Genomic DNA, 27265 nt, shown 5'->3' on the forward strand with positions numbered 1-27265 from the left:
CTTAACTTTGTGGTACTTGAAATTGGCCAAAGGCTGAAATCATGAGTGTACAACAGAATAAAAATTATATACAGTCAACTGGAGGAACTTTCACTTAAACATTTAAATTTATATTTGATGTTAAGAGATTATTGTTTTTCAGAAATGATTTTCTTGCTACTGCTAGTCTGCATTTTATGTCCCTCCAAATTCGGCCATAATCAGTTAGTTTGCTGGCCAAGAAGAAAAACCTGTCGATTACTTTTAATGTCTGATTTCCTAATCTAATTCCCTGACCACTGCCTGCATTGCCCAATTTAATATGACTACCCTTTTCTACTTATGTTCTTGTTCATCTTGTTACCTCTTTTTAAGATACTGTCCATTCCACTCAACTGCTCTTTGAAGTCCCCTGCCATCTCTGCCAAAATTACAATGTCATCAGAAAACCACTAAGTTTTTTATTTCTTTTCTCTGAATTTCAGTTCCCTTTCCAAATGTCTCCTTGGTTTCCTTCACGTTTTAATCAGTGTAAAGATTGAATAACATCAGGGGTAGGTTACAACCCTGTCTCACTCTAGTCTCAAATGTTGCTCTTACTTTTCATGCCCTTCTGTTCTTAAAAAAGCTGCCTGGTTTCCATACAAGTTGTGCATAATGTTTCATTTCTCTTATTTTATCCCTGTTACCTCAAGAATTTCAAAGAGTGTAGTACAGTCAGATCTGTCAAAATGCCATGATTCATATTAGTAATTTGTAACTATGAATTATTAAACTGATGTTTCAGTAACATTCACATCTGTCATAACCTGCCTGTTTGGAATTGGAATTGCTACAGTCTTCTTGAAGTCTGGGTACTTCACCTGTTTCATATGTCTTTCTCACAAGGTGGAATAGCTTTTTCATGGTGGCTCTCCCAAGGCTCTCCATAAATCAGAGGGAATATTGCTTACTCCAGGAACCTTGTTATAGCTTAGGTCTTTCATTGGTCTGCCAAATTCTTCTTGTGGTACATCTCTCATCTCATCATCATTTACTTCCTCTTTCCTTTCTATAATATTGCCCATAAGTTAATTTATCATCTATTATTCCTTCTACCTTTCAGCTTTGTCTTCTTTGCTTAGTACCGATTTTCCATCTGAACTTTTGATACTGATACAGTGGTTTCTCTTTTCTTCAAAGACCTCTTCAATTTCCTTGTAGGCGGTATGTTGCGTACATAGTTCCGTGTAGTCAGCGCATACACAACTTTCCCACAAGAGTGCGTCCCGCTAAGCACAACAGCGCAGGTGCAGCGCTTGTCCGTCTCCGCACTATGAGATGGCACTGCCTTAGAGACGGACCAAATTCTGCTTCCACCGATCTGCATATTAATATGTAACGCAGCCAATGAGATTGCTGCTAACATGGAACCTTTTCTCCTTGCGGATCACACTCGCGCAGTGATACCTGAACGCGCGAGGTATTATAACGAGTGTACAAACCTCCGATTAGTCAGTCTCGATTTGTCTGTACCAGTCTGCATTAGTCTGTACCAGTCTATAGTCAAGTTTCAGTCTGCAACTAAGAAGATTATCATATTCCTGTAGATAGCCATGAAGATAAATGTATAGACACTTTGTCAAGTATCAGAGATATGTGAGAATAAGATTAACGTACTAAGACCAAAGGAACTTCAGATTGTCAATTGTAAATAGCATCCAGAATCAAGTTAATTAATTTTATGCTTTTTATTATTGTAATAAATGTGTGTGAAAATTAATCAAGTTCTGTTTAAAGTTGGTCACCATCAATCTGCTACTATAAGCATGCAAGTGGCATTTCTATCGTCTGACCTAACGGCAGAAGATAAACACACCGCGAAAAGACCACGAGACATATTGCTGACACTCGCCTACTTCGTTAGAGCGACAAGTCAAATAATCTGATGGTGTGTGTACCGAAGGTCTTACAGTACGCACACCACACGGTATCTATTTTCCTCCTTGTTATACATGCTCTATAGACTTACATCTGTCCTCTAGCCATTGCTGCTTAGCCATTTTGCACTTTCTAACAGCATCATTTTAAACATCTGTGGTAATCCTATGTTACCACAACTACTGCACCAGTGCCACAATGGCCGTGAACATAACAAGACATGGGGCACCAGCTCATCTTGTTATGATTTGAGGCATAGCATGTTGGAAACTAATCCCCATCTGTTACGTTTTATGCTTCCAGGAATAACTAAAATTTTATTGCTCTTTCATTCTATACCTAATGCAGTTGCATATATAATGTTTAATTTGTACTGTAATGTGTCAAATTGTTATTTATGAGAAACTCCATTAAAATTTATGGTTCAACTCCATGAAGTTTCAGGATTGCAGCTGGATAACATCGATTCTTGCCAAGACATTAAGGCTGACAGCCATTCAGCTACCTTCAGGTGAGTGTTTAGCACTAGAGATTGCCAGTTCATGTCACTGACTTTATACCAAAAGTTGGTGCGAGATGCATGCGCGAAAGCAGCCACTCCATGAGCGACCTCTACTGAGCATTGTATCTCCATAAGATTGGATTGGATTGTTTGGGGGAAGAGACCAAACAGCGAGGTCATTGGTCTCATAGGATTAGGGAAGGACAGGGAAGGAAGTCGGCCGTGCCCTTTCAAAGGAACCATCCCGGCATTTGCCTAGAGTGATTTAGGGAAATCACGGAAAACCTAAATGAGGATGGCCGGACGCGGGATTGAACCGTCGTCCTCCCGAATGTGAGTCCAGTGTGCTAACCACTGCGCCACCTCGCTCGGTATCTCCATAAGACATTCCATGGATTATTCTGCCATGAAAATCTTGGACTTGATGAGGTCCTTCTGGGATTCAGTTATTAAGGAATTGGTGGAAATACATTTGGCAGAAAATTTTATTTGTCATGCTGGTAGCTCTCAACTGGATAAGGTGGGGGACCTGTATAAGGTGTAGGACCCAGTGGTTTCTTTAATCTCTACAGAAAGGAAACATTTTGTGACTTGCAACATGTCTAGCAACATCTAGTTTTATTAATTTGACATCTGAATTTTAATTCCACAAGCCCTCATTGAGACAGAGAGCGTGCATGTAGTATCACCATTACACATGTGCCTGCACACCATAGATGGAGCAATATTTGAAGAGGGTGAGATACTCGACAGAGGTCGCTCATGTAGGCGCTGCCCTTCCACATGCGTCTCTGCCCCAATTTTTGGTATGAAGTCAGTGACATGAACTAGCAGTCTCCAGTTCTACACACTCATCTGAAGATGGCTGATCGGTTGTCAGCCGCAGTAGCACGGCAAGAAGTCGACCGTATCGGGCTGCAATCCTGAAACTTCATGGAATACTCTTTATGCTGGGAAAATTTCAAGAATAATACATTCCAATTGTATACATTTATCTTCCTGAGTAGCATGATGCAACTGATTTTACTAGAAAGAAGAGTAATTAAAAGTTATTGACATTACAGTGTCACGCAATGAGAAAATGTTTTGATATATAGATCAGCATAGGAGGTATTGTTACCACTCATTCAAAAGCAAACATTCTGAAATTTTTGAGAACATATTTTGAATTATATGAAACTAATTAACTTACAAAAGAACCAACATTAAACGTTTGGACCCTCATAACTTCAACTGTCTATTTTGCTTTAATGCCTACAAGATTCTGAACTTTGGCAACAAATGCTTGTTGCTATATTTTTTCTGAATCAGACAACACTATTCACTAATTAATCCAGTCACTAATTAAAATTTCATATAATTTAGAATCATAAGAGATGGATTTCAAAATGGATGCCATGCTCATAAATAGGGGATTTCAGACTACGGATACATAATAAGATTCCTCCTATAACCCACTACCCAACAGATGGATATGCGCTGCGGCACCAGGCTGCCAGTGCTCTACACTTCAAATAGTCTGCACTGCCTCCCAGAGCCTTCCTCTATATAAAGACAATGCTTCCGGTGTTCCTCCTCAGATTTTGTTCTACTGCTTATTGTACTGTTTCTATGTTTGTCATTTACTTGAAAATTGATCAATAAACTTCATTCTCAGTGGCCACACTGTTGGTTGTTTGTAGTACTATGACACTACTGGCGATGAGTGTGGTGTTCACCTCCATGTGTCATGTCTAGTTGGTTGTTCCATCAGTTCTCATGTCCATGGAGGCAGTGCTGAAATCTCTCTTTGAGCACTAACAGGCTCTTAAGGATGCTACCATGAATTTGTTAGCCATGCTGACTATGCATGCTTCTATGCATTCAGTGTACCAGCCACCTTTTCCCCCTTCTGGTGATGTGGCTGAAGACTGGGATGCTCACGAGAAACAGCTTTGGTAGCATTTCCTCAATTTTAGTGTCACTGACATGAACATATGTAAGAATTTGTTCCTTTCTTGGATTCCCCCTCAGATTTGGTAGCTATTGCGTGTGTTAGCCCCACTCCAGGAACTGGCATCACCTTCATTCAACAAAATGAGTAAGTTATTGTCCAATTATCACCATAAGTGTACCCATGTCACTGCAGCATATGTTGAGTTCTATCATTCTTGGAAACAGCCCAACCAGCACTACTGGGCTTGGGTAGCCAACTCCACAGCCTCAGTAGCAAACGTCAGTTTGTTACCAATGCTCATCATGATTCCTACACTGATTCTATGGTCTGTGATGCCATCACTCAGTTGGCTCTTGACAAGGAGGTGTATCAGTATGCACTACAGTGCAAGAACCTATCTTTTGCTGATGTGTTAAATACTGCTCAGTGGTTCTAGGTCTCTTATGTTGCTGGTGATCAAATTGAGGTTTGGCATGACATCACTGCAGTAGCTCCTGTTCATGATCGCTGTGCTTCAGTTAGTTCTCAGGGGAGGACAATGTGGCAGCCATACAAACACAGGTTCCATGTCACACTAGACAGCGATGTGCCAAACAACAACTACAACCACAGCAGCAGCTGCACTCAGCAGTCCCACCTTGCCCATACTGTTTTGTGCAACATGACAAGCCCGTGTACCCTAAGCACTGGGTGGCTTGCAACAACTATGGAAAACAGAATATATAGTATCTATGTGTCATTCCCAGCCCTCTCCTGCAGATATGGACATGAATGCTAATTGTGTGTCACCAGTGCTTACAAATAATAACACACTGTTTATTGAAGTGCAGGTGATGGAAAAAGCGCTCCAATTGCAAGTGGACATGGGTGCAGCTGTGACACTGCTGAACTCACAAGCTCATATGGACTTGGGATCTATGGCATTGGCTCCGGTTACTTAATGTTCAATGTGTTACAACAAACAGCATCTCCCAATTTTTGTGCAATTTACGACTCCCACTGTGTAAGCATCTGTGGTTTGTTCCTTCACTTTTCTGGTAGTGGATGATGCTGAGGCCAACAATTTGTTCAACCTGGATGCTTTCAAGGCTTTCAGTTACTCCATTGTGGATGCAGTGCACCTTGTTTCCAACCAGGTCCCTTATCAGCAGTTAGATTCTCCATGTTCTGAGTTCTCATCTATTTTTTTGGATGGGTTAGGTTGTGTCACTAACATTATGGCCCACATTACCCTGAAACCATGCTTTTTCCATGCATGCCATATTCCATTGGCCCTGTGTGAGCAGGTGAAATCAGAATTGGACAGGCTGACACCACTGGGGATCAGACAGCCTATTACATGAAGTGACTGGTCTACCCACCTTGCGATTGTAAAAAAAACCGAATCATCAGCTTCACCTCTGTGACAACTTTAAAGTTTCTGTTAACATTCAGTCTATCACTGAAACCTACCCTTGGCCCCACCAGGATGAGTTATTGGCCATATTTGCCAGGGGAAAGTTTTTCTATAAAATTAATTTATCTGAAGCCCATTTACAGGTTCCATTGGAAGAGGATTCGAAAAGGCTCCTTGTAATTAACACACCCTTCAGGTTGCACTTTTATCAGTGTCTCCTATTCTGAATGACTAGTATCCTTGAGACTTTTCAGCATTATTTGGAACAACTGACTATGTCCTTTCTGGGAGGTATCAACTATCTCAATGACATCGTCCTAACGGGTGCATCTATGGAAATGTATTTGCAACCTAAACTCCTTGTTCATGGTCTTACATACTGTGGGGCTAAAGTGCAGTTTGGCCCAGTCACAATTTTTTCAGCCATCCATTGTGTATTTGGTGTTTGAAGTTTCTTGAGGAAGTGTAAAGCCTTTATGTCATCATGTCACACTGCCACAGCTCTGCCTTGCCCTTCCAATGTCAAAGAACTTCGAGCACTTTTCAAGAAAACTGTCTACTATCACAAATTTATTCCATATATGGTCATGTTGGTTATGTTGTTGTTGTGGTCTTCAGTCCTGAGACTGGTTTGATGCAGCTCTCCATGCTACTCTATCCTGTGCAAGCTTCTTCATTTCCCAATACGTACTGCAGCCTACATCCTTCTGAATCTGTTTAGTGTATTCATCTCTTGGTCTCCCTCTACGATTTTTACCCTCCATGCTGCCCTCCAATACTAAATTGGTGATCCCTTGATGCCTCAGAACATGTCCTACCAACCGATCCCTTCTTCTTGTCAAGTTGTGCCACAAACTCCTCTTCTCCCCAATCCTATTCAATACTTCCTCATTAGTTATGTGATCTACCCATCTAATCTTCAGCATTCTTCTGTAGCACCACATTTCAAAGGCTTCTATTCTCTTCTTGTCCAAACTATTTATCATCCATGTTTCACTTCCATACATGGCTACACTCCATACAAATACTTTCAGAAACAACTTCCTGACATTTAAATCTATACTCGGTGTTAACAAATTTCTCTTCTTCAGAAACGCTTTCCTTGCCATTGCCAGTCTACATTTTATATCCTCTCTACTTCGACCATCATCAGTTACTTTGCTCCCCAAATAGCAAAACTCCTTTACTACTTTAAGTGTCTCATTTTCTAATCTAATTCTCTCAGCATCACCCGAGTTAATTCGACAACATTCCATTATCCTCGTTCTGCTTTTGTTGATGTTCATCTTATATCCTCCCTTCAAGACACTGTCCATTCCATTTAACTGCTCCTCCAAGTCCTTTGCTGTCTCTGACAGAATTACAATGTCATCGGCGAACCTTAAAGTTCTTATTTCTTCTCCATGGATTTTAATACCTACTCCGAATTTTTCTTTTGCTTCCTTTATTGCTTGCTCAATATACAGATTGAATAACATCGGGGAGAGGCTACAACCCTGTCTCACTCCCTTCCCAACAACTGCTTCCCTTTCATGTCCCTCGACTCTTATAACTGCCATCTGGTTTCTATACAAATTGTAAATAGCTTTTGCTCCCTGTATTTTACCCATGCCACCTTCAGAATTTGAAAGAGATTATTCCAGTCAACATTGTCAAAAGCTTTCTCCAAGTCTACAAATGCTAGAAACAAAGGTTTGCCTTTTCTTAATCTAGCTTCTAAGATAAGTCGTAAGGTCAGTATTGCCTCACGTGTTGCCATATTTCTACGGAATCCAAACTGCTCTTCCCCGAGGTCGGCTTCTACGAGTTTTCCATTCATCTGTACAGAATTCGCGTTAGTATTTTGCAGCCGTGACTTATTTAACTAATAGTTCGGTAATTTTCACATCTGTCAACGCCTGCTTTCTTTGGGATTGGAATTATTATACTCTTCTTGAAGACTGAGGGTATTTTGCCTGTCTCATACATTTTGCCCACCAGATGATAGAGTTTTGTCAGGACTGGCTCTCCCAAAGACGTCAGTAGTTCTAATGGAATGTTGTTTACTCCAGGGGCCTTGTTTCGACTTAGGTCTTTCAGTGCTCTATCGAATTCTTCATGCAGTATCATATCTCCCATTTCATCTTCATCTACATCCTCTTCCATTTCCATAATATTGTCCTCAAGAACATCGCCCTTGTATAGTCCCTCTATATACTCCTTCCACCTTTCTGCTTTCCCTTCTTTGCTTAGAACTGGGTTTCCATCTGAGCTCTTGATATTCATACAAGTGGTTCTCTTTTCTCCAAAGGTCTAATTTTCCTGTAGGCAGTATCTATCTTAACCCTAGTGAGGTAAGCATCTACATCCTTACATTTGTCCTCTATCCATCCCTGCTTAGCCATTTTGCACTTCCTGTCGATCTCATTTTTGAGACGTTTGTATTCCTTTTTGCCTGCTTCATTTACTGCATATTTATATTTTCTCCTTTCATCAATTAAATTCAGTAATTCTTCTGTCACCCAAGGATTTCTACTAGCCCTCGTCTTTTTACATATTTGATCCTCTGCTGCCTTCACCACTTCATCCCTCAATGCTATCCATTCTTCTTCTACTGTATTTCTTTCCCCCATTCTTGTCAACTGTTCCTTTATGCTCTTCCTGAAACTCTCTACAACCTCTTGTTCTTTCAGTTTATCCACGTCCCATCTCCTCAAATTCCCACCTTTTTGCAGTTTCTTCAGTTTTAATCTACAGTTCATAACCAATAGATTGTGGTCAGAGTCCACATCTGCCCCTGGAAATGTTTTACAATTTAAAACCTGGTTCCTAAATCTCTGTCTTACCATTATATAATCTATCTGAGATCTGTCAGTATCTCCAGGCTTCTTCCATGTATACAACCTCCTTTTATGATTCTTGAACCAAGTGTTAGCTATGAGTAAGTTGTGCTCTGTGCAAAATTCTACCAGATGGCTTCCTCTTTCATTTCTTAGCCCCAATCCATATTCACCTACTACGTTTCCTTCTCTTCCTTTTCCTACTACCGAATTCCAGTCATCCATGACTACTAAATTTTCATCTCCCTTCACTATCTGAATAATTTCTTTTATCTCATCATACATTTCTTCAATTTCTTCGTCATCTGCAGAGCTAGTTGGCATATAACTTGTACTACTGTTGTAGGTGTGGGCTTCATGTCTATCTTGGCCACAATAATGCATTCACTATGTTGTTGGTAGTAGCTTACCCGAACACCTATTTTTTTATTCATTATTAAACCTACTCCTGCATTGCCCCTATTTGATTTTGTATTTATAACCCTGTATTCACCTGACCAAAAGTCTTGTTCCTCCTGCCACCGAAATTTGCTAAGTCCCACTATATCTAACTTTAAACTATCCATTTCCCCCCCATGAACCATAGACCTTGCCGTTGGTGGGGAGGCTTGCGTGCCTCAGCGACACAGATAGCTGTACCGTAAGTGCAACCACAATGGAGGGGTATCTGTTGAGAGGCCAGACAAATGTATGGTTCCTGAAGAGGGGCAGCAGCCTTTCCAGTAGTTGCAGGGGCAACAGTCTGGATGATTGACTGATCTGGCCTTGTAACATTAACCAAAACGGCCTTGCTGTGCTGGTACTGCGAACGGCTGAAAGCAAGGGGAAACTACGGCCGTAATTTTTCCCCGAGGGCATGCAGCTTTACTGTATGGATAAATCATGATGGCGTCCTCTTGGGTAAAATATTCTGGAGGTAAAATAGTCCCCCATTCGGATCTCCGGGCGGGGACTACTCAGGAGGACGTCGTTATCAGGAGAAAGAAAACTGGCATTCTACAGATCAGAGCATGGAATGTCAGATCCCTTAATCAGGCATGTTGGTTAATCCTCTCCATAAACTGCTCCACAAGGACATTGCTTTTCAGTGGACACCAACATGCGAGCGTGCGTTCAGGCTTTTGAAATCTAAATTGCATTCTGCTCCTTGTATGGCTACCTTCCTTTCTGGCCACCATCTGGTCTTGGCTACAGATACCTCTCAGTATGGTCTCAGAGTTGTTCTTGCACATCGCTATCAGAATGGTTCTGAACATTCACCAATAACTTATGCATCAAAAATGCTCAACGCCACACTGCAACAACATTCTCCAATGCAAAAGGAAGCACTTGCTATCGTCTAGATCCTCATGAAGTTTCATGTATTCCTGTATAGGTTTAAGTTCCACTTAATTACAGATCAAAAGCCTTTGGTTTCATTGTTTAATCCTTCTGCTTTGGTGCCTGTCTCCAGCATTGGGCCTTGTTTCTGTCTTACTACAACTATGAAATACATTTTTGGTCTACCATGCAGCATGCCAATGCCAGCGTGCTGTCCTGGCTTTCAGTGGGGCCAGATCTCACTTTTGATCAGGATTGGCACCTTTGTTTTCACTTAGATGTTGAGGCACAGCTTACAGTGGAAGGTTTTTCTATCACATACTCCCATATCGCTGCTGCTGTTGCTACCAATCTGGTTTTGCACCAAGTTGCTCACCTCATTCAGCATGGTTGGCCAGACAGTCTCCAGACAAGCTTCTGATCCTTTATGTAACTATTTTGCCCTCCATCACTGCTTTTCAGTGTTTGATGGTGTTGTCCTCTTAACTATGGATGGGCTGTCACCCACGATTGTGACCCCAGGCGCTCTATTGCAGGCTGTTCTTCAACTCCTACATCACGGACATTTGAAGGTGTCCCGTACCAACTCATTTGCCTATCAGCACGTTTCTTGGCCTGGAATTGATGGTGACATTGTATGTCTTGCCGTGGCCTGCTCTCAGTGTGCCACACAACATGCAGCACCGTGGGTGATGCTCTCTCTGTGGCCTACGCCACTGTGTCCATGGGAAAATTTCCTTGTTGATTTTGTGGAACCAATCCTCAATTCTTACTAGTTGTTTGTTGTCTATGTTTCCCTAAATTTCCATATGTTATATGTTGCCCTTCCACATCAGCTGTGGCTAAGGTTCAAGCCCTCTCAAATATTTTTTTCTATTGAAGGATTTCCTTATATACTTGTGACATAACAGTCCACAGTTTGTGTCTCAGACCTTCCACAATTTCTGTGCCTGTCAAGGCATTTGCCACATGACGGCTCCTCCTTTCCATCGCCAATCTAATGATGAGGTGGAAAAGCTCACCTGCACGTTCAAGGTTCAAATGATGAGGTATGTTACAGATGACACCTTGATGTGCTTCCTGAGTTCCTAAAGGTTTACGCTGATGTGGGATTGGAGTCTGGGCAAGATACGCCAAGGTTGACAGCAATATACCCTCTTGCAACTGCTCATACCACCCACCAACACCCATTGGCGCAGCCCTCATTGCATTTCGCTCCTAACTACATGGTCTGTGCTCGGGGGTTCGGCAACCAACAGAAATGGATTCTGGCCACAGTCCACAACTTCCATGCTGGGGGGCTGGTGCCATGCCATCACAATCAGCTGTGTCCTTTTGCCACAGCGAGTGCCAGAAGTCAGCAGCCACTGCTATCTTCACCTCCTTACTCAGCACCTGTCCTGGCCTGGGGGGCGTCACCGCTGGGGTGAGTGGACCTGCCCTCATGGATGCCGCTATCTCCTGTCTCTCCTCCAGGGTCTGATGCCCTAATAGATGCTGCTGGCTCTTCCTGTGATGCTTCACTGCCATCTGTGCTTCTGTCACTGGAAGGGCTGGCATCATCAGGTTGTTCACCACCAGCAACTCTGGCACCCCTGCCTAAGTGGCCAGCACCTTCACCATTGTTGCAGTTCCACCATGTTGAGGACCCAGATGTTGAGATGCTGCCAGCACCCTTATTACTGATCCCCCATTATGGTACTTCACAGAGGGGCAGCCACTGTGCATGTCTGCACACACACCACATCTGCCCCTACTCAACCATTCCAGTTTGGAATTTCCCTCTTTCCCCACCATCATGAGGTGTGGTACCCACTGCAGAGGCCATGGATGTGTCGTCAGTCACGCCAATTCCCATATCAGAGGAGCACCCTTTCCCCAAGAGGGGAAGGGTGCTATCATCCTGTATGCAACACCTGGATATGTGCAGCAGCACCAGGCAGTCAATACGCTATGCTTCAAATAGTCCACCAATGGCAGTTGCGTGGGCTAGCCACCAGAGGCCACCTGCAGTAGGGCATGGTGCGCATGGTACATCATCTGCCACACCACCTACCTGAGCCTTCCTATGTATAGAGACAGTGCAACCACTGTTCCTCCTCAGATTGTGTTCAATTGCTTATTGTACTGTTTCTACATTTGTCCTTTACGTGAATGTGGATTAATGTACTTTGTTCACAGTGGCTGTAATATTGGTTGTGTCTAGCTTTATGACACAATTCCATACACTTTTCCAATTTATGAACCTGAAACATTTTTCAGAAATCAGTAAATAGTTAAGTCTTGAAGTCCATGCACCAGTAAATTGAACTTAGTTGATTTTCAAAATATTAATTACTTTTAGATATCACATCATATTCTTAAGCCTGTCTTTAAATAGTCACCTCTCCCCCAAAACTGACAGTATGCAATCAGCACGCAAACAGATAACACCTCTATGTTGAGTCATGTTTAAGCCCTTATCAAATGAGTAAGCACATAACAACTATGTAGTTTAAAGTAAAAATCTGTGCCTAGCTAGCATGATGCTAACATCTCACTGCTAGCATAAAAAAGTCTGTGATAGCCAAGCATTTGGTTAGGATCATCATGTTGATTTGGGTATGTGTCTGTGGTCAGGAAATAAATACTAAACATCTATCTCTAACTGAGTCGTTAAACTCTGCGACTGGTGAGCAACTGGGTAACATATCTACGTCAACTTGTGTTAGAGTACCAGAAGTGTTACCAAATGGGCAATATCACTGCATCAGAAATTTCTGTGACTAGCTAGCATTCAGAAAAGATAACTATGTCAGACAGAGTGAAAGCACCAGGCAAATTTTCCAATACCTAAGATCTCATGTGAACATATATATTTGGACATCATTGGTGTGACATCAAAGTGTTAATGTTTGATTAAGAATATTCACTGAGCAGGGTAACTAATTTCAGTAGCTGTACAACAAGTTGTATCATGTGCATGGTTAACTGCACATTTCACTCACTGTCTGTTATGTCACTATGAAGTTCGACAAATACTGTGACTCTGATTAATAGTTGAATTAGTTCTCTTCTGGATGTGTTTACAGAGGAAGAGATGGGCACTTCTTTACCTGTTTAAACTGTAATCTGTAAATCTGGAATTGCCCATCAACAATGTTAAAGAGTGGATAAAGTAGGAGGAGTCACTTTTAAAATTCACCTATTGTGTGGTCTACCTCAGTTGACACTATCCTTCCAAAATATCTTTTCAGTATACTGAGATCTGAGACTTCAAGATATGTAAAATCGAGTGCAACATCAACAACAGGTAAGAGGTCTGTCTCGACATAGCATGGATGCCTCAGAAAAGCCTCTGACTTTTGCCTCTAAGATGATCAACGTAGCACAGAAAAATTACTTGTAAATCAAGGAGGAGGGCATCATCATTATTTATTCAGTCAAGAAGTTACACATGTTTCTCTATGGTGTGAAGTTTCACCTGGTTAAAGACCATAAACATTTAGTTTCCCCTCTTTAGCCCTATGACACATCTGCTGGACAAGATGGCACACAGACTTCAATGATTGGCTCTGTTCCTCAGTTATTATCACTGTGAGATCATTTTCATCCAACAGCTCAGCACTCAAATGTCAACGCCCTCCTCTGCCTTCCTATGGGTCTCTACCCAACCTTCGACCAGGATGAAGTCCTTTGTTTCTATTTCAACAACAACAAAATAGAGGGCTAAACTAAAATCGTTTGTTAGAGCATCAAATCTTACCAGTCAAAATTACAAAAAATTAACTGAAAGATAAAACAATAAAAAATTCCTGGAATTCAAAAAAAAATCCCAAGTTTTTCCTGTATTTTCCTCAAATGAAAAAATTACAATGTTCTTTCTGGATTTCCCAGTTGTTCTGGGGTGCATACAGCCTGTAATACTCAGTAAATTTTCAGGTATCATTAGAGCAATGGCACAACCATTCTGAACATTGTGCAGAACATTGTGCAGAACTGGTGCAGGAAACAGGATCTAAGGATCAGTCTCATGAAAACTGTTGTGATACCACTCATGAGGAAACATATACAGGACATGTACTGGAACATTAAGCTCTCTGACAAAATTCTACCAGTACGAGGGGGCAGAGAAGTATCTAGGCATAGCTCTCGACATGAAAATATCATGGGGCCCCTCACATAAACAATATGGCACAAGGTGCTCTCATGTGCACTAGAGAACAATCTGTGGTAAAAACTAGGGCCCAAGCCCCAGGAGCATATACCAGATATACAGCTCTGTAGTAAGACCTATAATAATTTATAGGGCTACAGTATGGTGGAATAAGTAGAACATAAGGTGCCTGCTAAGGAGCTTGGAAAGGTGCAAGGACTGTCCAAACCTAGCCACAACAGGTGAAATTGGTAGCACAGCAACTGTTGGGATAGAGGTCATGCTGGACATACTCACATTACATCTTTTGGTACAACAGAGGCAATGGCAGGGCCATACAAGTTAAAAACTGGAAACTTTGGGGATATCCAGAATCCTACACCAATATAATGAATGTTGTGAACATAGGAATTTTTGGGAAAATGTCAGTTGACTAGCTGCTTCAATAAACCATTCAAGGTAACAATTGGAGGTAATGAGCAACCAATGTACCATTCAGGAGACATAGTCCAGTTTACTGATGGGTCAAAAACAGACAAAGGTTCCAGAATGAGATTTTCACTCTGCAGCGGAGTGTGCGCTGATATGAAACTTCCTGGCAGATTAAAACTGTGTGCCCGACCGAGACTCGAACTCGGGACCTTTGCCTTTCGCGGGCAAGTGCTCTACCAACTGAGCTACCGAAGCACGACTCACGCCCGGTACTCACAGCTTTACTTCTGCCAGTACCTCGTCTCCTACCTTCCAAACTTTACAGAAGCTCTCCTGCAAACCTTGCAGAACTAGCACTCTTGAAAGAAAGGATATTGCGGAGACATGGCTTAGCCACAGCCTGGGGGATGTTTCCAGAATGAGATTTTCACTCTGCAGCGGAGTGTGCGCTGATATGAAACTTCCTGGCAGATTAAAACTGTGTGCCCGACCGAGACTCGAACTCGGGACGTTTGCCTTTCGCGGGCAAGTGCTCTACCAACTGAGCTACCGAAGCACGACTCACGCCCGGTACTCACAGCTTTACTTCTGCCAGTACCTCGTCTCCTACCTTCCAAACTTTACAGAAGCTCTCCTGCGAACCTTGCAGAACTAGCACTCCTGAAAGAAAGGATATTGCGGAGACATGGCTCAGCCACAGCCTGGGGGATGTTTCCAGAATGAGATTTTCACTCTGCAGCGGAGTGTGTGCTGATATGAAACTTCCTGGCAGATTAAAACTGTGTGCCCAACCGAGACTCGAACTCGGGACCTTTGCCTTTCGCGGGCAAGTGCTCTACCAACTGAGCTACCGAAGCACGACTCACGCCCGGTACTCACAGCTTTACTTCTGCCAGTACCTCGTCTCCTACCTTCCAAACTTCACAGAAGCTCTCCTGCGAACCTTGCAGAACTAGCACTCCTGAAAGAAAGGATATTGCGGAGACATGGCTTAGCCACAGCCTGGAGGATGTTTCCAGAATGAGATTTTCACTCTGCAGCGGAGTGTGCGCTGATATGAAACTTCCTGGCAGATTAAAACTGTGTGCTTGTTCTGCAAGGTTCGCAGGAGAGCTTCTGTAAAGTTTGGAAGGTAGGAGACGAGGTACTGGCAGAAGTAAAGCTGTGAGTACCGGGCGTGAGTCGTGCTTCGGTAGCTCAGTTGGTAGAGCACTTGCCCACGAAAGGCAAAGGTCCCGAGTTCGAGTCTCGGTCGGGCACACAGTTTTAATCTGCCAGGAAGTTTCATATCAGCGCACACTCCGCTGCAGAGTGAAAATCTCATTCTGGAAACATCCCCCAGGCTGTGGCTAAGCCATGTCTCCGCAATATCCTTTCTTTCAGGAGTGCTAGTTCTGCAAGGTTCGCAGGAGAGCTTCTGTAAAGTTTGGAAGGTAGGAGACGAGGTACTGGCAGAAGTAAAGCTGTGAGTACCGGGTGTGAGTCGTGCTTCGGTAGCTCAGTTGGTAGAGCACTTGCCCGCGAAAGGCAAAGGTCCCGAGTTCGAGTCTCGGTCGGGCACACAGTTCTAATCTGCCAGGAAGTTTCAAATCAGCGCACACTCCGCTGCAGAGTGAAAATCTCATTCTGGAAACATCCCCCAGGCTGTGGCTAAGCCATGTCTCCGCAATATCCTTTCTTTCAGGAGTGCTAGTTCTGCAAGGTTCGCAGGAGAGCTTCTGTAAAGTTTGGAAGGTAGGAGACGAGGTACTGGCAGAAGTAAAGCTGTGAGTACCGGGTGTGAGTCGTGCTTCGGTAGCTCAGTTGGTAGAGCACTTGCCCGCGAAAGGCAAACGTCCCGAGTTCGAGTCTCGGTCGGGCACACAGTTTTAATCTGCCAGGAAGTTTCAAATCAGCGCACACTCCGCTGCAGAGTGAAAATCTCATTCTGGAAACATCCCCCCGGCTGTGGCTAAGCCATGTTTCCGCAATATCCTTTCTTTCAGGAGTGCTAGTTCTGCAAGGTTCGCAGGAGAGCTTCTGTAAAGTTTGGAAGGTAGGAGACGAGGTACTGGCAGAAGTAAAGCTGTGAGTACCGGGCGTGAGTCGTGCTTCGGTAGCTCAGTTGGTAGAGCACTTGCCCGCGAAAGGCAAAGGTCCCGAGTTCGAGTCTCGGTTGGGCACACAGTTTTAATCTGCCAGGAAGTTTCATATCAGCGCACACTCCGCTGCAGAGTGAAAATCTCATTCTGGAAACATCCTCCAGGCTGTGGCTAAGCCATGTTTCCGCAATATCCTTTCTTTCAGGAGTGCTAGTTCTGCAAGGTTTGCAGGAGAGCTTCTGTAAAGTTTGGAAGGTAGGAGACGAGGTACTGGCAGAAGTAAAGCTGTGAGTACCGGGCGTGAGTCGTGCTTCGGTAGCTCAGTTGGTAGAGCACTTGCCCGCGAAAGGCAAAGGTCCCGAGTTCGAGTCTCGGTCGGGCACACAGTTTTAATCTGAGAGGAAGTTTCATATCAGCGCACACTCCGCTGCAGAGTGAAAATCTCATTCTGGAAACATCCCCCAGGCTGTGGCTAAGCCATGTCTCCGCAATATCCTTTCTTTCAGGAGTGCTAGTTCTGCAAGGTTCGCAGGGGAGCTTCTGTAAAGTTTGGAGGGTAGGAGACGAGGTACTGGCAGAAGTAAAGCTGTGAGTACCGGGCGTGAGTCGTGCTTCGGTAGCTCAGTTTGTAGAGCACTTGCCCGCGAAAGGCAAAGGTCCCGAGTTCGAGTCTCGGTCGGGCACACAGTTTTAATCTGCCAGGAAGTTTCATATCAGCGCACACTCCGCTGCAGAGTGAAAATCTCATTCTGGAAACATCCCCCAGGCTGTGGCTAAGCCATGTCTCCGCAATATCCTTTCTTTCAGGAGTGCTAGTTCTGCAAGGTTTGCAGGAGAGCTTCTGTAAAGTTTGGAAGGTAGGAGACGAGGTACTGGCAGAAGTAAAGCTGTGAGTACCGGGCGTGAGTCGTGCTTCGGTAGCTCAGTTGGTAGAGCACTTGCCTGCGAAAGGCAAAGGTCCCGAGTCGAGTCTCGGTCGGGCACACAGGTTTAATCTGCCAGGAAGTTTCATATCAGCGTACACTCCGCTGCAGAGTGAAAATCTCATTCTGGAAACATCCCCCAGGCTGTGGCTAAGCCATGTCTCCGCAATATCCTTTCTTTCAGGAGTGCTAGTTCTGCAAGGTTCGCAGGAGAGCTTCTGTAAAGTTTGGAAGGTAGGAGACGAGGTACTGGCAGAAGTAAAGCTGTGAGTACCGGGCGTGAGTCGTGCTTCGGTAGCTCAGTTGGTAGAGCACTTGCCCGCGAAAGGCAAAGGTCCCGAGTTCGAGTCTCGGTCGGGCACACAGTTTTAATCTGCCAGGAAGTTTCATATCAGCACACACTCCGCTGCAGAGTGAAAATCTCATTCTGGAAACATCCCCCAGGCTGTGGCTAAGCCATGTCTCCGCAATATCCTTTCTTTCAGGAGTGCTAGTTCTGCAAGGTTCGCAGGAGAGCTTCTGTAAAGTTTGGAAGGTAGGAGACGAGGTACTGGCAGAAGTAAAGCTGTGAGTACCGGGTGTGAGTCGTGCTTCGGTAGCTCAGTTGGTAGAGCACTTGCCCGCGAAAGGCAAACGTCCCGAGTTCGAGTCTCGGTCGGGCACACAGTTTTAATCTGCCAGGAAGTTTCAAATCAGCGCACACTCCGCTGCAGAGTGAAAATCTCATTCTGGAAACATCCCCCCGGCTGTGGCTAAGCCATGTTTCCGCAATATCCTTTCTTTCAGGAGTGCTAGTTCTGCAAGGTTCGCAGGAGAGCTTCTGTAAAGTTTGGAAGGTAGGAGACGAGGTACTGGCAGAAGTAAAGCTGTGAGTACCGGGCGTGAGTCGTGCTTCGGTAGCTCAGTTGGTAGAGCACTTGCCCGCGAAAGGCAAAGGTCCCGAGTTCGAGTCTCGGTTGGGCACACAGTTTTAATCTGCCAGGAAGTTTCATATCAGCGCACACTCCGCTGCAGAGTGAAAATCTCATTCTGGAAACATCCTCCAGGCTGTGGCTAAGCCATGTTTCCGCAATATCCTTTCTTTCAGAAGTGCTAGTTCTGCAAGGTTTGCAGGAGAGCTTCTGTAAAGTTTGGAAGGTAGGAGACGAGGTACTGGCAGAAGTAAAGCTGTGAGTACCGGGCGTGAGTCGTGCTTCGGTAGCTCAGTTGGTAGAGCACTTGCCCGCGAAAGGCAAAGGTCCCGAGTTCGAGTCTCGGTCGGGCACACAGTTTTAATCTGAGAGGAAGTTTCATATCAGCGCACACTCCGCTGCAGAGTGAAAATCTCATTCTGGAAACATCCCCCAGGCTGTGGCTAAGCCATGTCTCCGCAATATCCTTTCTTTCAGGAGTGCTAGTTCTGCAAGGTTCGCAGGGGAGCTTCTGTAAAGTTTGGAGGGTAGGAGACGAGGTACTGGCAGAAGTAAAGCTGTGAGTACCGGGCGTGAGTCGTGCTTCGGTAGCTCAGTTTGTAGAGCACTTGCCCGCGAAAGGCAAAGGTCCCGAGTTCGAGTCTCGGTCGGGCACACAGTTTTAATCTGCCAGGAAGTTTCATATCAGCGCACACTCCGCTGCAGAGTGAAAATCTCATTCTGGAAACATCCCCCAGGCTGTGGCTAAGCCATGTCTCCGCAATATCCTTTCTTTCAGGAGTGCTAGTTCTGCAAGGTTTGCAGGAGAGCTTCTGTAAAGTTTGGAAGGTAGGAGACGAGGTACTGGCAGAAGTAAAGCTGTGAGTACCGGGCATGAGTCGTGCTTCGGTAGCTCAGTTGGTAGAGCACTTGCCTGCGAAAGGCAAAGGTCCCGAGTTCGAGTCTCGGTCGGGCACACAGGATTAATCTGCCAGGAAGTTTCATATCAGCGTACACTCCGCTGCAGAGTGAAAATCTCATTCTGGAAACATCCCCCAGGCTGTGGCTAAGCCATGTCTCCGCAATATCCTTTCTTTCAGGAGTGCTAGTTCTGCAAGGTTCGCAGGAGAGCTTCTGTAAAGTTTGGAAGGTAGGAGACGAGGTACTGGCAGAAGTAAAGCTGTGAGTACCGGGCGTGAGTCGTGCTTCGGTAGCTCAGTTGGTAGAGCACTTGCCCGCGAAAGGCAAAGGTCCCGAGTTCGAGTCTCGGTCGGGCACACAGTTTTAATCTGCCAGGAAGTTTCATATCAGCACACACTCCGCTGCAGAGTGAAAATCTCATTCTGGAAACATCCCCCAGGCTGTGGCTAAGCCATGTCTCCGCAATATCCTTTCTTTCAGGAGTGCTAGTTCTGCAAGGTTCGCAGGAGAGCTTCTGTAAAGTTTGGAAGGTAGGAGACGAGGTACTGGCAGAAGTAAAGCTGTGAGTACCGGGTGTGAGTCGTGCTTCGGTAGCTCAGTTGGTAGAGCACTTGCCCGCGAAAGGCAAAGGTCCCGAGTTCGAGTCTCGGTCGGGCACACAGTTTTAATCTGCCAGGAAGTTACAGACAAAGGTGCTCAGGCCAGGGTATATGGATATAGCCTAGACTAGATAACACAATCTCTCAAGGGAGGCTGGCCAAAGTATTCCAGGCAGAAAAACTTGTCATCAGAATAGCTGCAGAGAAGACTCTACATAGGTGCTACAAAGATTGTGGCATCTTCTTCCATTCTGAGAGCCAAGCAGCTCTGAAATCTCTATCAGCCCCTGCAACAAGATCAAAAATTGTTGCAGAGTGCCATAAATCCCTTTTGACACAAGGGGAAAGCCACAGAGTAAAACAGCAGCAGGTTCCTAGTCACTCAGGAATTAGTGGCAATGAACAAGCTGACAGGCTGACGATAGCAGGAATGACACCTCAATTTGTTGGACTAGAACCTTTCTTAACCATCACTGAGGTGTCAAAACTGTGTAGCTGGATCAGGAGGTAGTACACACAATATTGGTCAACTACCATCCATAGAGAGGCCCAGAAGAGGGAACACATCTCAACATGTGAGTCAATCTGCAGGTGAGCTGACTGTCTGAAACCACATAGAGCATGAGCACTGAGGAAAACACAACATATGACAAGAACGAGTGACTGATAACAGAGCAGCCTGCAGCAGAGCACTGCACAAGGTGACGGCTTGGTCTGCAGGCATTGAAATTAGTGTTAGAATTACTGGGACAGGCCTGTTGCCACTGGCAGGTAAACCACCTGGGCAGTTTCTCTGCCCACGCCACACTTCGCCCACACCCTCCATGGCAGCATACTGTACTATTCCAGTGTGATAACCATGCTAGCTCCTCTGCATCCATCTCAATGTCTGCTGGAGGAGATACTAAATCCCTTACCACTGAAAAGGCCATGCAAATCGAAAAAAAGGCCAGTTTGTGCTGTCACCTCTGTCACAAAACTGGAGAGGGCATGAGGGCAGAAGGAGACAGTGCAAATGCAGCTTGCTCTGCTGAAAAGGCAGAAGGCTGTAAGGCTGGGTTAATAATTAGTCCACCAGCATGGGTAGGGGTGAGGACTAGGCGACTAGTGAGCATGAAAAAGAGGGTACCAGTTCAAATTCCAGGGGCTCCACAGCTGTAGGCACAGGAGTTATCCCCAATATCACCTTATTCTGCCACTGAAGGTATGATGGCAGATGTCTTGGAAGTGGGTGAACATGCTGCCAACACTGGGAGGCTCCCATCAAAACAACTCTGCAACCAACCCCATCACCTTGTTGGCTTGGAGACACTGGCATTAAAAGTCCAACAAGTCATGGCTGCAACCGGTTGGAATGAAGGATCTCCTGCTCCCAACCGACATCCACCATTTAAAAAAAAAAAAAAAAAAAAAAAAAGCTGTTGAACCTTGTGGCTCATCACTACATCTAGCAGCCAGCCACCCCTACTACAGGTCGAAAGACCAAGTCCAAATGACACCACCGTGAGGAAAACACAGTGGGCTGTGATAGTCTTTGGCAGGTAACTTTGGGTGCAACAAATCCAAAAGCCCCCACGGCTGGTGACCAAGCAAAAATTTCCTGGACAACACCTGTTAATTGGCATCATTAAGTACATAGTCTGAAAACCCAACAGTAGATCATCTCAGGAGGAGGCAGACATGGGTTTCTTCATTTGGGTCTTGAATGAATGCATTAAGTTCTCCACCTCTGAGTTAAACACTGGGTGAAATGGGGCAGTAGTCAGATGTTAGATGTTAGATACCCCTGCAAATGCAAAAATATTCAAACTCCAGTGATACAAATTGCCAACTGTTATCATAAATGAGTGCCAGTGGTGGCCCATGACAGAAAAAAAGACCAACAGTGTGCAAACAGTTGCCATCAACATTTTGAAGGCCATCTTGGCAACATAGAGGAAATTTCACAATACATAAACCACCAATAACAATCTGCTTCCCAAGGAAAGACCTGAAAAGTTGGGACTGGCAGAGAGGAATAATGACTAGGCAACACAACCTGGTTTTGTCCACAGGCTGCAGGGGCCCACACAAGATGTTCAACATCATGATTGGCCACCAGCCAGTAACGACATACCAGGCCAAATCTGTTCCCAAAAGAGCATGCTCTGCCCACCACACCTGATCAGCTGAAACCAGAAAAGTGATTATGTGGCCCTCATCTCCCACACTGTCAAATGAAAATCCACCAAATTATGGTGCAAGGCTTTGGCCAAGTGAAAGTGAGTGCCTCTTTTCAGTCAAACTCTGGATATAGTCCCACTGGCAATCAGAATGCATCTGCACTGGCATGCTGGGCAGTGGACTGGTATCAAAAGTCATAAAAATAGTTATTGTGGAAGTGCCCATTTCTGCAATTAGTTGACAGTTTCATTCTGCTGTATGGGATGAGGGCTGAATAAGGAAACCAATAGGTTGTGGTCAGCAATGAGCAGAAATTTCGCCCCATACAAGAAAACATGAAATTTTTTAACTCCAAAAATGATAGCCATTGCCTCATTTTCCACCTGTGAGTAATTACATGGCACTGTGGAAAGTGTCTTTGATTCAAATGCTCTTTGCAAATCAAGAAATACTGCAACTACCTGACAGACTGCCTTGATCCATGACTACCAGCATGCCATGTGAGATAAGTGTGAGTCGCGTTTCACAAGACTGATGTTTTCAAAATACGTGTTGGATGGCACGGAGGAGGTCATTCTGTTCAGGATTCCTCCTTATGTCTGAGCCCAAAATATGTTATAACATTCTATAACAAATGAATATCAAGGATATTGTGTGGTAGTTTTGTGGATCACTTCTGCTACCACCGAGTGATGTGGCGCAGTCGTTAGCACACTGGACTCGCATTTGGGAGGATGACAGTTCCAACCCGCGTCTGGCCATCCCGATTTAGGTTTTCCGTGATTTCCATAAATCGCTTCAGACACATGCAGGGATGGTTCCTTTCAAAGGGCACAGCTGACTTCCAGCCCCATCCTTCCCTAATTCCATGGGACCTATGACCTCACTGTTTGGTCCCCTCCCTCAAATCAACCAACAACTTCTGCTATCCTTCTTGTAGCTGGGTGTATCCTGCACTTTTTTTCAACTACTGGGCAGGGTTTTTTGTTCAATGTGTTTACAGTAGATTATAGTCAATAGAGGGGCTAACACAGCTGTAAATTGGGTATAGTGTCTGTCCTGGGTCTTTATTAAATTTTAACAATTTTAGCTGTTCCTCAACATCACTGACACTAATTTAGTTTATGAGCACAAAATATTGAAAAACAGACAAAGAAAATTTGGAGTTTTATAATAAGAGTGATCACTAATAACCAGTTGCATAGAGAAAATATTAACAATACACATTCAAAAATTATCTGAAGTTGTCATTATGTTTTCCTCTTCTTTTCAGCCCTAACCTATGTACCTCCTAGGGGTAAGTAACGAAAAGAATGGTATAGCTGATACTAGTGTGTTTATTGGTTATAACATATTCTAATTTATCTATTAATAAAAGATGAATTACTGCGGAAACAACAGGACATACAACAGTTAAACTCACCATGACGAGGGAATGGTTGACGATATTGTTGATACAAAAGAGCCTCACCACATAGTTCACCATGAATGTTTGTCACTGGATCATCTGCATCAAGTTCATCTTCTAACAAGTCAAGCTCTACCTAGAAGACAAGGAACAAATAAAAATGTAAGATACTTCTAATACCATAAATGTTTACAAACTCAAACAACTGATTTCTTTAAATTTACATTAAGACTGTAATTTTGAGAACATTCAAAACAAAGCAGTTAATGTTGGTCTCCAGAATAAATAGTAAGACAGAACAGTCTGTTTACTTCATACAACCAAATTTACAACAAAATCGACATAAACGCTCATAAGAACACTTTAGACTTGGGCTTTCGAACACAGGCTCCTTGTTTTGTCATAGTAAAGTAGAAAATGATATTTGTCAGTGGGGCTTACATGCATTTATAGGTGTGGATAAAGTGCACAAAAAGACAATAGTAATAAAGGGTTCTTGAGATTGTAGAGAATGCAAGGCTGTCAAACTATTATTCTAGTTTTACAACAAAGATAATAACTCAACATTAAGAGGCATACAACTGTTAGACAGAAATATGGAAACACCATGAGAAATGCATGCTTAAATGTAAATGCAGATGCTAGCCAAACCTGCAGGTTACACTGCTAAATTTGACTATGAACGGCACCTGTGAAATGTCCTCAGTGCGTAGCAAGTGTCAGTTGTATCACAACAGTGTTCTGTGCACTTTTGAATGCATTATGTTAGAGCTAAGTGAAGCAGAATGTGGACAAATTCCTGGAACTATTATGGTGGGTGCTTCCATACGCAAGGTAGCCCAATGTTTGGTGTTTTGAGAGGCACTGTATTGCAGATCTGTACCACATATGTGCAAAGTAGAAAAACACCATCTGCTAAGTCACAGCATGGATGAAAGTGTGTGTTGGGTGATCATGATGGATGGTCATTGAAGAGGTTTGTGGCAAAAAATAAGAGGGTAACAGCTGCAAAAGTCACTGCTCAACTGGATGCCACACTCACAAACCCTGTCAGTAGCAAAAAAATAAAAATGGAGCTCCATAAGCAGGTAAGTGCAGGGCATGCTGGAATTGCAAAACTGCTCATAAGTGATGCAAATGCCTGTAAGAGGAAAATGTGGTGCCAGAGTCATAAACCTCAGGCTATGGAGTAACGGAAGAAAGTACACTACTGGCCATTAAAATTGCTACACCACGAAGATGACGTGCTACAGACATGAAATTTAACCGACAGGAAGAAGATGCTGTGATATGCAAATGATTAGCTTTTCAGAGCATTCACACAAGGTTGGCGCCGGTGGCAACACCTACAACATGCTGACATGAGGAAAGTTTCCAACCGATTTCTCATACACAAACAACAGTTGACCAGCATTGCCTGCTGGAATGTTGTTGTGATGCGTCGTGTAAGGAGGAGAAATGTGTACCATCACGTTTCTGACTTTGATAAAGGTCGGATTGTAGCCTATCGCGATTTCATTTATCGTATCGCGACATTGCTGCTTGTGTTGGTCGAGATCCAATGACTGTTAGCAGAATATGGAATCGGTGGGTTCAGGAGGGTAATACGGATCGCCGGGCTGGATCCCAACGGCCTCAGATCACTAGCAGTCGAGATGACAGGCATCTTATCTGCATGGCTGTAACAGATCGTGCAGCCACGTCTCGATCCCTGAGTCAACAGATGGGGAAGTTTGCAAGACAACAACCATCTGCATGAACAGTTCGACGACATTTGCAGCAGCATAGACTACCAGCTCGGAGACCATGGCTGCGGTTACCCGTGATGCTGCATCACAGACAGCAGTGCCAGCGATGGTGTACTCAATGACGAATCTGGGTGCACAAATGGAATCCAAGGTTCTGTTTACAGCATCATGATAGTCGCATCCGTGTTTGGCAACATCGCGGTGAACGCACATTGGAAGCGTGTATTCGTCATCGCCATAGTGGCGTATCACCCGGTGTGATGGTATGGGGTGCCATTGGTTACATGTCTCCGTCACCTCTTGTTCACATTGACGGCACTTTCAACAGTGGACGTTACATTTCAGATGTGTTACGACCTGTGGCTCTACCCTTCATTCGATCCCTGCGAAACTCTACATTTCAGCAGGATAATGCATGACCACATGTTGCAGGTCCTGTACAGGCCTTTCTGGACACAGAAAATATTCAACTGCTGCCCTGGCTAGCACATTCTCCAGATCTCTCACCAAATGAAAACCTCTGATCAATGGTGGATGAGCAACTGGCTCATCACAATACGCCAGTCACTACTCTTGATTAACTGTGGTATCATGTTGAAGCTGCATAGGCAGCTGTACCTGTACATGCCATCCAAGCTCTGTCTCACTCAATGCCCAGGCGTATCAAGGCCGTTATTACGGCCAGAGGTGGTTGTTCTCTGTACTGATTTCTCAGGATCTATGCTCCCAATTTGCTTGAAAATGTAATCACATGTTAGTTCTAGTATAATATATTTGTCCAATGAATACCCGTTTATCATCTGCATTTCTTCTTGGTGTAGCAATTTTAATGGCCAGTAGTGTAATTTGGTCAGATGAGTCTTGTATCACACTGTTTCCAACTTCTGGCCAATATTACATCAGAAGAGTGAAACATGGTGGGGTTTCAGTGATGATATGGGCAGCCATATCATGATATTCCATGGACCCCATTGTTACTCTGTAAGGTCACATTACTGCCAAGTATTATGAGACCATTTTGGCTGATCAAGTCCATCCCATGGTATAATGTTGGTTCCCCAATGGTGACACTGTGTTTCAAGATGACAGGGCCTCTGTTCACACAGCTCACACCATGCAGGACTGGTTTTGTGAGCATGAGGATGAAGTGTCACATCCCCCCTGGCCACCACAGTCACCAGATATCAATATTATTGAGCCTTTGTGGTCTGCTTTGGAGAGAAGGGTGTATGATCACTATTTACCTCCATCACCTTTACCTGAACTTGTCATTATTTTGCAGGAGAATGTTATAAATTCCCTTTAAAAACATTCAGGACCTATATTTTTCCATTCCGAGATGAGAGGAAGTTATTTTGAATGTTAGCGGGTTTTCTACACTGTATTACATGTGGTAATGTGTTGTGTTTGTGGTGTTCCTATTTTTTGTCCAGCCCCTGTATAAAATCCAAATTAAAATTAATAAAAGTGATCAAAATAATAAGATAGATACCTAGAATGATAAATAATGAGCAGCTTAAGTGCAACACCTACAATCACAGCTGAAGATGAGGAAACACCCTGAGACCATTGCTAGATATCATTTACAGGTGTAACATTATTAGGCCATCAAATTTTCATAGCATTGACACAGGTTCCTAATACACATCTTCAATTTTATCTCCTAATACTTCTGTATGATCCACAAGTTTACAACCTCCAGCTAATTTAAATGACTGTATGTAGTTGTACAAAATGATCAAAGAAAAGTAAATATAACAATATCCATCACCATCGTAATTTCTCCATTCAGCAAGCCACGTGCAGTTCTAGATAAACTTTCTACACAATGGCTTTGCTACCCATAGTTCTTGTTCATATGTTTTACGCAAGTTGGCATCTTTAATACTGAGTTTTTGACCATCTGTTTATCCCACCACGTGGTCTTTCTGCAGGAACATTTTGTTCAACTCAATGGATCCTGTGGCAAGCCATTCTCTTCATATGACCATACCACTGTAATTATTTTACTTCAGGGATCTCCAGCAGGTGTCTTTCCAATCCTAGCTGTTGCTCAGTACTATTGTTTATTTTATCAACTTTTGTCTTTTGAA

General features: G+C 43.9%; 1 protein-coding gene across 1 annotated transcript in view; it reads right to left on the minus strand.

The window, feature by feature from the left end:
• Nucleotides 1–27265, minus strand: part of LOC126249346 (lisH domain-containing protein ARMC9-like) — a 231761-nt gene that overhangs the window by 60519 nt on the left and 143977 nt on the right. The window contains exon 13 of the mRNA XM_049951000.1: nt 23440–23560. Coding sequence (XP_049806957.1) covers nt 23440–23560 — 121 coding nt within the window. The remainder of the gene's footprint in view (nt 1–23439; nt 23561–27265) is intronic.

The sequence above is a fragment of the Schistocerca nitens genome, chromosome 3 (genome assembly GCF_023898315.1).
Source record: "Schistocerca nitens isolate TAMUIC-IGC-003100 chromosome 3, iqSchNite1.1, whole genome shotgun sequence".
NCBI classification, from domain to species: Eukaryota; Metazoa; Arthropoda; class Insecta; order Orthoptera; family Acrididae; genus Schistocerca; species Schistocerca nitens.